This window comes from Mobula hypostoma, chromosome 9 (genome assembly GCF_963921235.1).
Source record: "Mobula hypostoma chromosome 9, sMobHyp1.1, whole genome shotgun sequence".
In the NCBI taxonomy this organism is placed as follows: domain Eukaryota; kingdom Metazoa; phylum Chordata; class Chondrichthyes; order Myliobatiformes; family Myliobatidae; genus Mobula; species Mobula hypostoma.
This window is the reverse complement of record NC_086105.1, coordinates 76,721,123-76,733,956: the sequence shown is the minus strand read 5'-3', so window position 1 is coordinate 76,733,956 and position 12,834 is coordinate 76,721,123. Positions and strand designations below refer to the sequence as shown.

At 41.7% G+C, this 12,834-nt stretch overlaps 1 protein-coding gene across 1 annotated transcript in view; it reads right to left on the bottom strand.

Annotated features, from left to right (window-relative positions):
- fer1l6 (fer-1 like family member 6) overlaps positions 1–4,199 on the bottom strand; it is a 395,360-nt gene extending 391,161 nt beyond the window's left edge. Inside the window, exon 1 of the mRNA XM_063059547.1 lies at positions 4,034–4,199. Within this exon, the coding sequence (XP_062915617.1) occupies positions 4,034–4,056 (23 nt within the window). The 5' untranslated portion in view covers positions 4,057–4,199. The remainder of the gene's footprint in view (positions 1–4,033) is intronic.
- Positions 4,200–12,834: the final 8,635 nt, after the last annotated feature.

Genomic DNA, 12,834 nt, shown 5'->3' with positions numbered 1-12,834 from the left:
AAATCTTGCCTGACAAACCTGTTGGAATTCTTTGAGGAGATTACAAGTAGGATAGATAAAGAGGATGCAGTGGTTGTTGTATATGTGGATTTTCAGAAACTCCTTGACTAAATGGGCAAGAAAATGCAAAATGAAATACAGTGTTGGAAAATACACAGTCATGCACTTTGGTAGTAGGAATAAATGTGCAGACTATTGTCTAAACAGAGGTGCAAAGGGAGTTGGGAGTCCTTATGCGGAACACCCTAAAGGTTAACTTGCAGGTTGAGTCAGTGGTGAGGAAGGTAAATGTAATGTTAGCATTAATTTCAAGAGGTCTAGAATGCAAGAGCAGGGATGTGATGCTGAGGCTTTATAAGGCACTAGTGAGGCCTCAACTTGAGTATTCTGAACAGTTTTGAGCTCCTCATCTAAGCAAAGATGTGCTGGCATTGGAGAAGGTTCAGAGGAGTTCACAGGGATGATTCCAGGAATGATAGGTTACCATACAGAGGACGTTTGATAGCTCTGGGTCTGTACTCACTGGAATTTAGAAGGATGAGGGGGAATCTCATTGAAACCTTTCAAATGTTGAAAGGCCAAGCAGAGTAGATATGGAAAGGATGTCTCCCATGGTGGGGGAGTCTAGGACAAGAGGATACAGTTTTAGGATAGAGAAGCATCCATTTAAAACAGAGATGCAGAGAAATTTCTTTAGCCAGAGAGTGGTGAGTTTGAGGAATTTATTGCTGCAGGCAGCTGTGGAGGCTAGGTCATTGTGTGTATTTAAGGCAGAGCTTGATAGGTTCTTGATTCAACATGGCATCAAAAGTTTCAGGGAAAAGGCCATGGAGTGAGGCTGAGGAGGGGAAAAAAGCATCAGCCACAATTGAATGGTGGAGCAGATTCAATAGGCCAAATGGCCTAATTCTGTTCCTACGTCTTATGGTTTTATGGTCTTCTGCTCCTGTAGCCCATCCACATCAAGGTTTGACATGTTGCATATTCAGGGATGCTCTTCTGCACACCAACATTGTAACACATGATTATCAGCCTGAATCTGTCTAACCCTTCTCCTTTGCCTTCTTTCATCAATAAGGCAATTTCACCCACAGAACTGCTGCTTACTGGATTTTTTTAATGCTTTTTGCACCATTATCCGTGAACTCTGTTATGTGTGAAAATCCCAGGAGATCAGCAGTTTCTGAGATACTCAAACAATCCCATTTGGCACCAAAAATCATTCCACAGTCAAAGTCACTTAGATCACATTTCTTCCACATTCTGACGTTTGGTCTGAACAACAACTGAACCTCTTGACCATGTCTGCATGCTTTTATGCATTGAGTTGCCACCACATGATGGCTGATTAGATATTTGCATTAAAGAGTAGGTGCATAGGTGTACCTAATAAAGAGACCACAGAAGAGAAAGAGGTTTGATCCTGATCCAAACTTAATTTGGACCAAATATTAGCAAATGTTTTTTCTCTGGTGATTATTATTGTCATACTAAAGTATACCAAGTAAAAAGCAGATTTTGTTAGAATGATCTTAAACTATATTTTAACTATTATTATAATGATCTTAAACTGTGCTTTTAACTATTACATAGGTTCAAGAGCATTATAACAAAAGCTGTTTTTACATGGTACCCTTGGTTAAATTGTCTCTAGATTAAGTAACATGTAGACAGATAGCTCAATTGTTTTCAACCTGCAGGAGAAGATTGTCAAAATGTCAAAAGGAAATGTAGAGAAAATAATGATTTGTACGTCTTTCTAGCCTTCTATTTTACAAGTATTCATGAAGAGAATGTTGCCCATTAAACAGATAGGTCCAGAGGAGGTTCACGACAATGACTTAATGTATGAGAAGTGTTTGATTTATTTATTTTTTTTAGTTAGAGATACCGCACAGAACAGGCCCTTCCAGCCCAATGACCTGCACTGCCCAGCAACCTACTGATCTAACTCTAACCTAAACTACCATAACCAAATAACCAAATAGTCAGTCTTTGGACTGTGGGAGGAAATTGGAGCATCCGCATTAAACCCACCGGTCATGGAGAGAACGTACAAACTCTTTACAGAGAGCACGGAATTGAGCTCTGAAGTACGACTTCTTGAGTCGTAACAACATTGTGCTAACTGTTACGCTACCAAGGTACCACTTAAAATATGAGGGAAACTGATTGTTGAAAGGCCGAGATAGAGTGGACATGGAGAGGATGTTTTCTTTAGTAGGGGAGGCTAGGACCATAGGGCACAGCCTCAGAATACAAGAATGTCCCTTTAGGACAGAGAGGAGGAGGAATTTCTTTGGACCAGAGGATGGTGAATCTGTGGAATTCATCGTCATAAACGACTGCGGAGGACAAGTAATTAGGTATATTTAAAGTGGAGGTTGATAGGTTCTTGATTTAAGGACATCAAAGGTTACGGGGAGAAGGCTGGAGATAATAAATCAGCTATGATTGAATGGTGGAGCAGATTTGATGGGCTGATTTCTAATTCTGCCCCTGTGTTTCATGGTTTTAAAAGTAACCTCAAAATAGGCATCTATTAGTCTCATGAGACCATGGATTTGCGCCTTGGAAGGTTTCCAGGGCGCAGGCGTGGGCAAGATTGTATGGAAGACCGGCAGTTGCCCATACTGCAAGTCTCCCCTCTCCACACCACCGATGTTGTCCAAGGGAAGGACACTAGGGCCGATATAGCTTGGCAGCGGTGTCTTCGCAGAGCAATGTGTGGTTAAGTACCTTGCTCAAGGACACAACGTGCTGCCTCAGCAGAGGCTCAAACTAGCAACCTTCAGATCACTAGATCGACGCCTTAACCACTTGACCACGCGCCAACACATGTAACCTCATATATAACTAAAATATCACATGTACTATATATACAAAATATTAGGAGATTACAGGAAATTAAGTGGGGAATGAAAGAATTCTGTGAGGCCTACAATGGTACAATAGTCATAGTCATAGTCATAGTCATAGTAATAGTCATACTTTATTGATCCCCGGGGGAAATTGGTTTTCGTTACAGTTGCACCATAAATAATAAATAGAAATCGAACCATAAATAGTTAAATAGTAATATGTAAATGATGCCAGTAAATTATGAAATGTCTAGGACCAGCCTATTGGCTCAGGGTGTCTGACCCTCCAAGGGAGGAGTTGTGAAGTTTGATGGCCACAGGCAGGAATGACTTCCTATGACGCTCTGTGCTGCATCTCGGTGGAATGAGTCTCTGGCTGAATGTACTCCTGTGCCCACCCAGTACATTATGTAGTGGATGGGAGACATTGACCAAGATGGCATGCAACTTAGACAGCATCCTCTTTTCAGACACCACCGTGAGAGAGTCCAGTTCCATCCCCACAAGATCACTGGCCTGGATGGACTCTCTGTGTCACAAGGAAATAAGGGAAGTATTACATTGAGAGAATACTTTTCAATGAATTGTGTCTTCAGTAAAATTATGAACACGTGGTTTTTATAATTGCTGGATGTAGTTTTTTGTTTCATGCTGCACCCTGACCAACAGACCACAGCAAATTCCTATCACGTGTAAATCTATATGGTGAATAAAGTTGATCCATGATCCTTGGTATATTGAAATTGTCATTCATATGTTTATATATGAAAACTTTTCTCTCAAGTATTAATTGAGAGATTAATTAATTATTAATTGTCTGCTTCCAGTGCACAATCCTGAAAGCGAAAGGCTCACTTCACTGAATATTTTGATGTTTTGAATAAAAGTAATCTTACTCTTGTCAATATTATTCTGCATACTAATCATTATTTAATATTTGCCCTCATCAAAAGGAACTTATGTCACAGCTTAAAAGCAAGTGATATTTTAAGAGTTCCAAATTTTTAAAAATTCATATTTTTTCAACATCGCAAGGAAATCAAAGGTTAGTTTAATTTTATTTTCTTTTAATCACAATTTTAAATACACTCACTTGTCCCTGCTATCATTTGTAATTAAAATGCAATATATTAGTCACATACACAAAGTACACATTAATGGTTGCTACTTACTTTTGTTTGTGGCCCGGATCCATCAGTGTAAATTATATTTTCGCCAGTAACAAGAGCTGCAGAAACTGGATAGCTCTATTTCATTGATCTAAAATAGTAATGATTTTCCTTCAACTGCCTTCTGTCCTGGTTGTTCAACTCTGCAAAGTCCAAACAACTAATTGCTTACCTACATGTCTGAGTTGTGATTAGTAATCTCGTTACAATAAAAGAGGGAGGAGCAACATTTGTGATAGGCCACTGACCTATCACAATTCAATTCAATTATATGGAAATTACATGCAGATATGTCTCTGTCCTGAACTGTTCCAACTGTTCCAGTCAATCAGCTTCTTACAAAACCCTGTGATCTTCTGTCTTGAAATGGACTGTCAGGCATGTTACTAACAATTGAGGATGAGTAGGAGAGCATCCTAACATGCTGCGTGACTGTGTGGTATGGAACCCACTCTGCAGTGGACAGGAGGAGTCTACAATGGCTGGTTAAAACTGCCCAGTGCATCATCGGCACCAGAGTGCCTGCTATCAAGGACATATGTTGGAAAAGGGCCAGGAACATCATGAAGGATCCACTCACCCTGCTTATTGACTGTCCCACTCCCAGCAGGGAAGAGACAAACACTGCATCCACGCTGGGGCCACCAGACTCAAAAACAGTTACTTCCCCCAAGCTACCAGACTGATTAACACCTCCACTCATAAACCCACCTCACCAATACTACATACACATCAGCTAGCATCACTTCATACAATCAGTCTGGGTATATACAGTCACATGGACAATGTGTTTTATAGGATGGCATTTATATTTATTGTTACTGGAGTTTTTATTTTGTTTTTTTATTGTGTCCTTGTGGATTTTTATATTGCTTTGGATCTGAAGTAACAATCATTTTGTTCTTTACACTCTTTTCACATCTGTACTGAAGAACAACAATAAACTATCTTGAATCTTGAATTTTTAATTGAACTTTATAGCAAGGGAATGCAATTTCCAACAGTACCTTTTCAATGAATCTTAAGTGAGGAAAGTGGATGACACGTTAGACCTTAAGACCAGAAGACATACAGTATTAACCCCATTCTCCTGCCTTCTCCCCGTAACCTTTGAAACCCTTACTAATCAAGAACCTATCAACCTCCACTTGAAATGTATCCAATGACTTGGCCTCCACAGCCACCTGAGGCAACCAATTCCACAGATGTACCACCCTCTGGCCGAAGGAATTCTGCAGATGCTTCATCTCTGTTCTAAAGGGACGTCCATCTATTCTGAGGCTGTGTTCTCTGGTCCTAGACTCTGCCACGTCCATCCTATCCAGGCCTTTCAATATTTGATAGGTTTCAAGAAGATCGTCCCTCATTCTTCTAAACTCCAGCGAGTACAGACACGGAGCTATCAAGCATTCCTTTTATATTAACCCTTTCATTCCCAGGATTATTCTCATGAAGGTCAAATTACCCAATGCATTGCTGGTAGCAGCCTACCCACTATCAATATCAATATCAATATCACAAAGGATATCACCACCCACTTATTTCCCACTCCCACTCCCATTAGGAAAGGGGCTTGACAGCATTCACACCAGGACTACCGAATTCAAAAAGCTCTTACTTCTGCCAAATCTGATCAGCACCACCACCTATTAACCCATCCCAGCACCCTCCACCAGCACAGCATACACATCACTTTATACAATCGGTCTATGAATATAATAGTTACTTGTATATTGTGTTCTTAGGATTGTTTTATATTCATATTTATTGTGTTTTATTTTGCTTTTTAAGTGTTCTTTATGCTTATTGTGTTTTTAATGTTCTGAGTAACAATTATTTTGATCTCCTTTAACACGAGAGGGCACAGTTTTAAGGTGCTTGGAAGCAGGTACAGAGGAAATGTTTGGGGTAAGTTTTCTATGCAGAGAGTGGTGAGTGCGTGGAATGGGCTGCTAGTGACGGTGGTGGAGGCGGATACTATAGGGTCTTTTAAGGGACTCCTGGATAGGTACATAGAGCTTGGAAATATAGAGGACTGTGGGTAAGCCTAGGTAATTTCTAGAGTTAGTATATGTTCGGCACAGCATTGTGGGCTGAAAGGCCTGTATTGTGCTGTAGGTTTTCTATGTTTCTACACTAGTGAACTGAAGAATGGCAATCTTGAATCTTGAACCTTAAATTAAACTTTATGGCAAGGGAATCAATTTCCAACACATTTTTACAAAATCTTAAACACAGTGAGCACGTAACAGGTTGTGAGGAAAGGACAGGCTCAGGGAAATAAGTGGAGGCCAATTGAAGGCTTTGGGTCACAGCAAAGACTTTTAGAGCTGTGGGATTCAATAAAGGAAGAAGCAGAAATAAAGAAGACAGAATGTACTCCTGATGAAGGGTCTCGTGCATAGGATAAATACAGAAATCTCAGGGCATAAAGAAATCACACATTCTCCTTCAAGATTCCCGATATACTATGACCGAAAATCTCAAGTCAACTTTCATCCTTACAAGAGAATATTGTTACGTACCCCGTAACTGGGTTGCCAAACCAGCAGAAATGGATCACTCAGTTGGAGTCTGGAGTACTAGAACTAAGAAAGTTTTATTAAAGAAACAAGCAACACAGTAATCGAAAGGATAATAAATGCAACAGTTCAGCAATGATAAACACACATGTGCACAGAATTAAGATAACAGCATCAATCAAGCTTTATCGTTGTCTAGGGATGAATGACCAATTTCAAAGTGACACAAAGTTCAGTCCAATTTAGTAGTTCAGTTCGCAGTAATCGTTGCCATGGCGATGGACAACGTGGGGGGAAAGAGAGAGAGAACGGGAACGACTGATCATTCAGAACGGCTTCCACTCACAGACCGGCGATATTGCTCACAAGCAGCTTTCGGGCGGGTCCTTTGTGATGTCACCTGAGGTCACCGACTGTGACCCCTCCAGATGCGGTCGATCCTCTGCAGTGAACCCGGCACCCAAGCAAGGGCGGACACACACCGGGTTCCCGCTGATTGTACCTTTCCACCCTATGCGTTGTCCGATACTTCCCACCGACTCGTGAGAGGCGCACCGCTTCCAGGGTCTCGTTACCTCGGGTGTCGTGTGTGCTGCCTTAGTGAACCTGTCCCTTTTTATCCCCCTGCTGGGGTATCGCCTGTCCATCACTTCAAACAGTTCAGGGTTCAAAGGGGGAGCCGCTCCAGACAGCTCTCTCTCTCCCGTCCCTTCATTACACATCTGCAGACGCTGTTTCATTGTGTTCCTTATCTCTCTCTTGAAGACAGGTGGCAGACCAACTGCTGATCACACAGGACAGCTAACATCTTATCTATGTGTATTCTCGTCACAATATCTAACTGAAATCATAGATGTCCAACCATCCCCCATGGCGCATCATCCCTCATCACTACCTCTGCTGTGTCAGCCTTGGAATCATCCTGCTAATTGGATGGCATCTAGTTGGGAATTGGATAAGTCATAATAAATCCACACGTATGATTTTAATTCTATTTAAACAAGTTTTTTCTTTGTCATATGCTCAGTAGGATGAGAGGTGGCCTGATAAAGGTGTATAAATGATAAGAGGCATAGTTTGAGTAAACAGCCAACACCTTTTTTCCAGGACAGCAATGGTTAACATGATTATTTAGGTGATTGGAGGAACATATAAGGTAAGAGGTAGGTTTTTTTTACATAACGAGTGATAAGTGTATAGTATGCACTGCCAAGGATGGTGGTGGTGGCAGATACATTAGGGGCATTTAAAGAATAGGTATATGGATGAAAAAAATAAAGAGCTATATGGAACGGAAGGGTTAAATTGATCTTCGAGTAGGTTAAAAGGTCAGCACAACATTGTGGGCCGAAGGGCCTGTACTGTGCTCTACTACGTTGTATGTTTCACATATGATTGTGCATCATACTTATAATATGTACAAAGCAGATGATCTGGCAACTTTGCTCTCAAGGTTTAATATTACTGTATTTGCTAAGCAAGCCTTCCCAGAAACTGGATTTGACATTAGCACAAAGACATTGTTACAGAAATGAAGCTTCTTGTCTGTCAGATGCATGTTTACCCAGGGCTCATTCAACGACAGATGTAAAATGTGGCAGTGTGGTTATATCAAATAAAATCATGTGGTGGTCACTGTGTACAATTGCAGATGACGCATTGATTGCTTTCACTTATCATTTGGAATTTGGAATGAGAAGCAGATAAGAATTGAAAGAATCACCGAACATGAGATTATTTCAAAGGTATCAAAGGTCAACAATGTCAGAGAAATGTATACAATATACATCCTGAAATTCATTTTCTTCGCAACCATCCATGAAAACAGAGGAATGCCCCACAGAATGAATGTCAGAAAATGTTAAATGTTGAATATTAGAACTCCAAAGCACCCCCCCGCTCCCCCCTCCCACACATAAGCAGCAGCAAAGCAATGACCCCCCTCCCCCACTAGCAAAAAAAGCATCGATGCCCCCCACCAAGCGTGCAGCAAAGCATCAATAAAGACACAGACTTGCAGTACTCCAAAGACTACTCGTTCACCCAGTAATTCGACATACCACATGCTCTCTCTTTCCTCAATAAGGGAAAAAGAGCTGCTCTGCAAGAGGGGAGACATAATAACTTGCTGATTTATGGTGTTAAAAATCTGTTGCATCGCTTTTTCCGAGCTCTGTGCCCAAAAAACTCAGGTCTCTGGGCACACAGCCAGCAGCCAGCTCACTGCTTATGATCTTCCGCCTCCCACAATGCACCAGGAAACGGCACCAACTGCAAGTCCACCGGCCTCCAGAGCCACGAAATCCTGGAACCCCAAAGGTACACTAGTGTTCTAGGCCGTGTCCTTGGTATATTGAATATCGGCCCGTCATGAGACCCCGAGAGCAGGTCCCATTCCCACAAAAAGCCAAAGTCAGTGTGTAACTCCAGGTCAGGATCTTCAAAAGAAAGGGCAAAACAGAGATATTAAAGATAGAAATAGAGCTGTTTCCGAAGATGCTAGCAAAGGAATCGCTCGTTAAAGCAAGCTGCTGAACAATTTTTCCTATTAATCAGTTTCTACAGAAGTATCTTTTATTTCCATAGTGCACTTAACATGACAAAAATATTTATGCACCTGTTAATAGTTGTGATGATCTGAATATAATGTTGATCATACTCACTTTACTGGGTACCTCCTGTAGGAAAGTGTGTGTTTGTGGTCTTCCGCTGCTGTAGTCCACCCACTTCAGGTTCGCCATGCTCCTCTGCAGACCACTGTTATACAATGCATAGTTATATGAATTACTGACACCTTCCTTTCAGTTTGAACCGGTATAATCATTCTTCACTGACCTCACTCATTAAGAAGACATTTGCACCCACAGTAACTGCTGTGTGTGAAAATCCCAGGAGGTCAGCTGTTTCTGTGATACTCAGATCACCCCATCTGACACAAACATTCATTCCACAGTAAAATTCACTTAGACCACATTTCTTCTCCATTCTGATGTTTGGTCTGAACAACAACTGAACCTCTTGACCATGTCTGCATGCTTTTATGCATTGAGTTGCTGCCACATCTGATTATATCTGATTAGATATTTGCATTAACAGGTGTACCTAATAAAGTGGCCACTAAGCATAATCCTGTATTTATGGAAAGGATAATGTTGATCCTTGAAGCCTTGAAGAGAGATAGCAGGCAACTGCAGGAAACATAAAGTTGTGGTGGTAGGGGATTTTAATTTTCCATACATTGATTGGGACTCCCATACTGTTAGGGGTCTAGATGGTTTAGAGTTTGTAAAATGTGTTCAGGAAAGTTTTCTAAATCAATATATAGAGGGACCAACTAGAGGGGATGCAATATTGGATCTCCTGTTAGGTAACGAATTAGGGCAAGTGACAGAAGTCTGTGTAGGGGAGCACTTTGGTTCCAGTGATCATAACACCATTAGTTTCAATTTGATCATGGACAAGGATAGATCTGGTCCTAGGGTTGAGGTTCTGAACTGGAAGAAGGCCAAATTTGAAGAAATGAGAAAGGATCTAAAAAGTGTGGATTGGGACAGGTTGTTCTCTGGCAAAGATGTGATTGCAAGGTGGGAAGCCTTCAAAGGGGAAATTTTGAGAGTGCAGAGTTTGTATGTTCCTGTCAGGATTAAAGGCAAATTGAATAGGAATAAGGAACCTTGGTTCTCAAGGGATATTGCAACTCTGATAAAGAAGAAGAGGGAGTTGTATGAAATGTATAGGAAACAGGGGGTAAATCAGGTTCTTGAGGAGTATAAGAAGTGCAAGAAAATAATTAAGAAAGAAATCAGGAGTGCTAAAAGAAGACATGAGGTTGCCTTGGCAGTCAAAGTGAAGGATAATCCAAAGAGCTTTTACAAGTATATTAAGAGCAAAAGGATTGTAAGGGATAAAATTGATCCTCTTGAAGATCAGAGTGGTCGGCTTTGTGCGGAACCAAAGGAAATGGGGGAGATCTTAAATAGGTTTTTTGCATCTGTATTTACTAAGGAAGCTGGCACGAAATCTATGGAATTGAGGGAATCAAGTAGTGAGACCTTGGAAACTGTACAGATTGAAAAGGAGGAGGTGCTTGCTGTCTTGAGGAAAATTAAAGTGGATAAATCCCCAGGACCTGACAGGGTGTTCCCTCGGACCTTGAAGGTGACTAGTGTTGAAATTGCGGGGGCCCTGGCAGAAATATTTAAAATGTCGCTGTCTACGGGTGAAGTGCCGGAGGATTGGAGAGTGGCTCATGTTGTTCCGTTGTTTAAAAAAGGATCGAAAAGTAATCCGGGAAATTATAGGCCGGTGAGTTTAACGTCAGTAGTAGGTAAGTTATTGGAGGGAGTACTAAGAGACAGAATCTACAAGCATTTGGATAGACAGGGGCTTATTAGGGAGAGTCAACATGGCTTTGTGTGTGGTAGGTCATGTTTGACCAATCTGTTGGAGTTTTTTGAGGAGGTTACCAGGAAAGTGGATGAAGGGAAGGCAGTGGATATTGTCTACATGGACTTCAGTAAGGCCTTTGACAAGGTCCTGCATGGGAGGTTAGTTAGGAAAATTCAATCGCTAGGTATACATGGAGAGGTGGTCAATTGGATTAGACATTGGCTCAATGGAAGAAGCCAGAGAGTGGTGGTAGAGAATTGCTTCTCCGAGTGGAGGCTTGTGACTAGTGGTGTGCCACAGGGATCAGTGCTGGGTCCATTGTTATTTGTCATCTATATCAATGATCTGGATGATAATGTGGTAAATTGGATCAGCAAGTTTGTTGATGATACAAAGATTGGAGGTGTAGTAGACAGTGAGGAAGGTTTTCAGAGCCTGCAGACGGACTTGGACCATCTGGAAAAATGGGCTGAAAAATGGCAGATGGAGTTTAATACTGACAAGTGTGAGGTATTGCACGTTGGAAGGACAAACCAATGTAGAACATACAGGGTTAATGGTAAGGCACCGAGGAGTGCAGTGGAACAGAGGGATCTGGGAATACAGATACAAAATTCCCTAAAAGTGTCGTCACAGGTAGATAGGGTCGTAAAGAGAGCTTTTGGTACATTGGCCTTTATTAATCGAAGTATTGAGTATAAGAGCTGGAATGTTATGATGAGGTTGTATAAGGCATTGGTGAGGCCGAATCTGGAGTATTATGTTCAGTTTTAGTCACCAAATTACAGGAAGGATATAAATAAGGTTGAAAGAGTGCAGAGAAGGTTTACAAGGATGTTGCCGGGACTTGAGAAACTCAGTTACAGAGAAAGGTTAGGAATTTATTCCCTGGAGCGTAGAAGAATGAGGGGAGATTTGATAGAGGTATATAAAATTATGATGGGTATAGATAGAGTGAATGCAAGCAGGCTTTTTCCACTGAGGCAAGGGGAGAAAAAAACCAGAGGACATGGGTTAAGGGTGAGGGGGGAAAAGTTTAAAGGGAACATTAGTGGGGGGCTTCTTCACACAGAGAGTGGTGGGAGTATGGAATGAGCTGCCAGACGAGGTGGTAAATGCAGGTTCTTTTTTAACATTTAAGAATAAATTGGACAGATACATGGATGGGAGGTGTATGGAGGGATATGGTCCGTGTGCAGGTCAGTGGGACTAGGTAGAAAATGGTTCGGCACAGCCAAGAAGGGCCAAAGGGCCTGTTTCTGTGCTGTAGTTTCTATGGTTTATGGTTCTATGGTTCTGGTTACGGGATTAGAGGTGGATAGAGTCAGTAACTTTAAATTTCTTGGTGTTTTCAAATCAAAGAAAATGTCCTGGGATCACCAGGTACAGTAAGTTACATAGAAAGCTTTCTTAGAAGTTTGTGCAGATTCAGCATGTCATCTAAAACTTTGAAAACTTCGTGGAATTGGTGTCCGCTGTCCGCTGTGCTCTCCACTCCTCAAACTGACTCAGGATCACTCTTCCGCCTCGCTCTAGGTGTTGCTGAGGAGTACCTCGCCATTTGTTGTGGTCATCTGCTGTATCCTCCCAGCACTCTGTGTTGATTTTTAAGGCTTTCATATCGCGCTTGCAGAGGTCCTTGAAGCGAAGCTGGGGTCTACCAACGTTCCTCTTGCCTGTTGCTAGTTCTCTGTAGAGGATGTCCTTTGGCAGTCTACCATCCTTCATATGATGGACGCAGCCCAGCCAGCGCAGTCTGCGTTGTTTTAAAAGCGTGAACATTGTGGGAGGGCCAGTGCGGGAGAGGACCTCAGAGCTTGGGACTCTGTCTCTTTGACCCGGTGTGTAGGAACACCAATACCCAAGAATGGAAAAGCCTACAAAAAGTCCTCA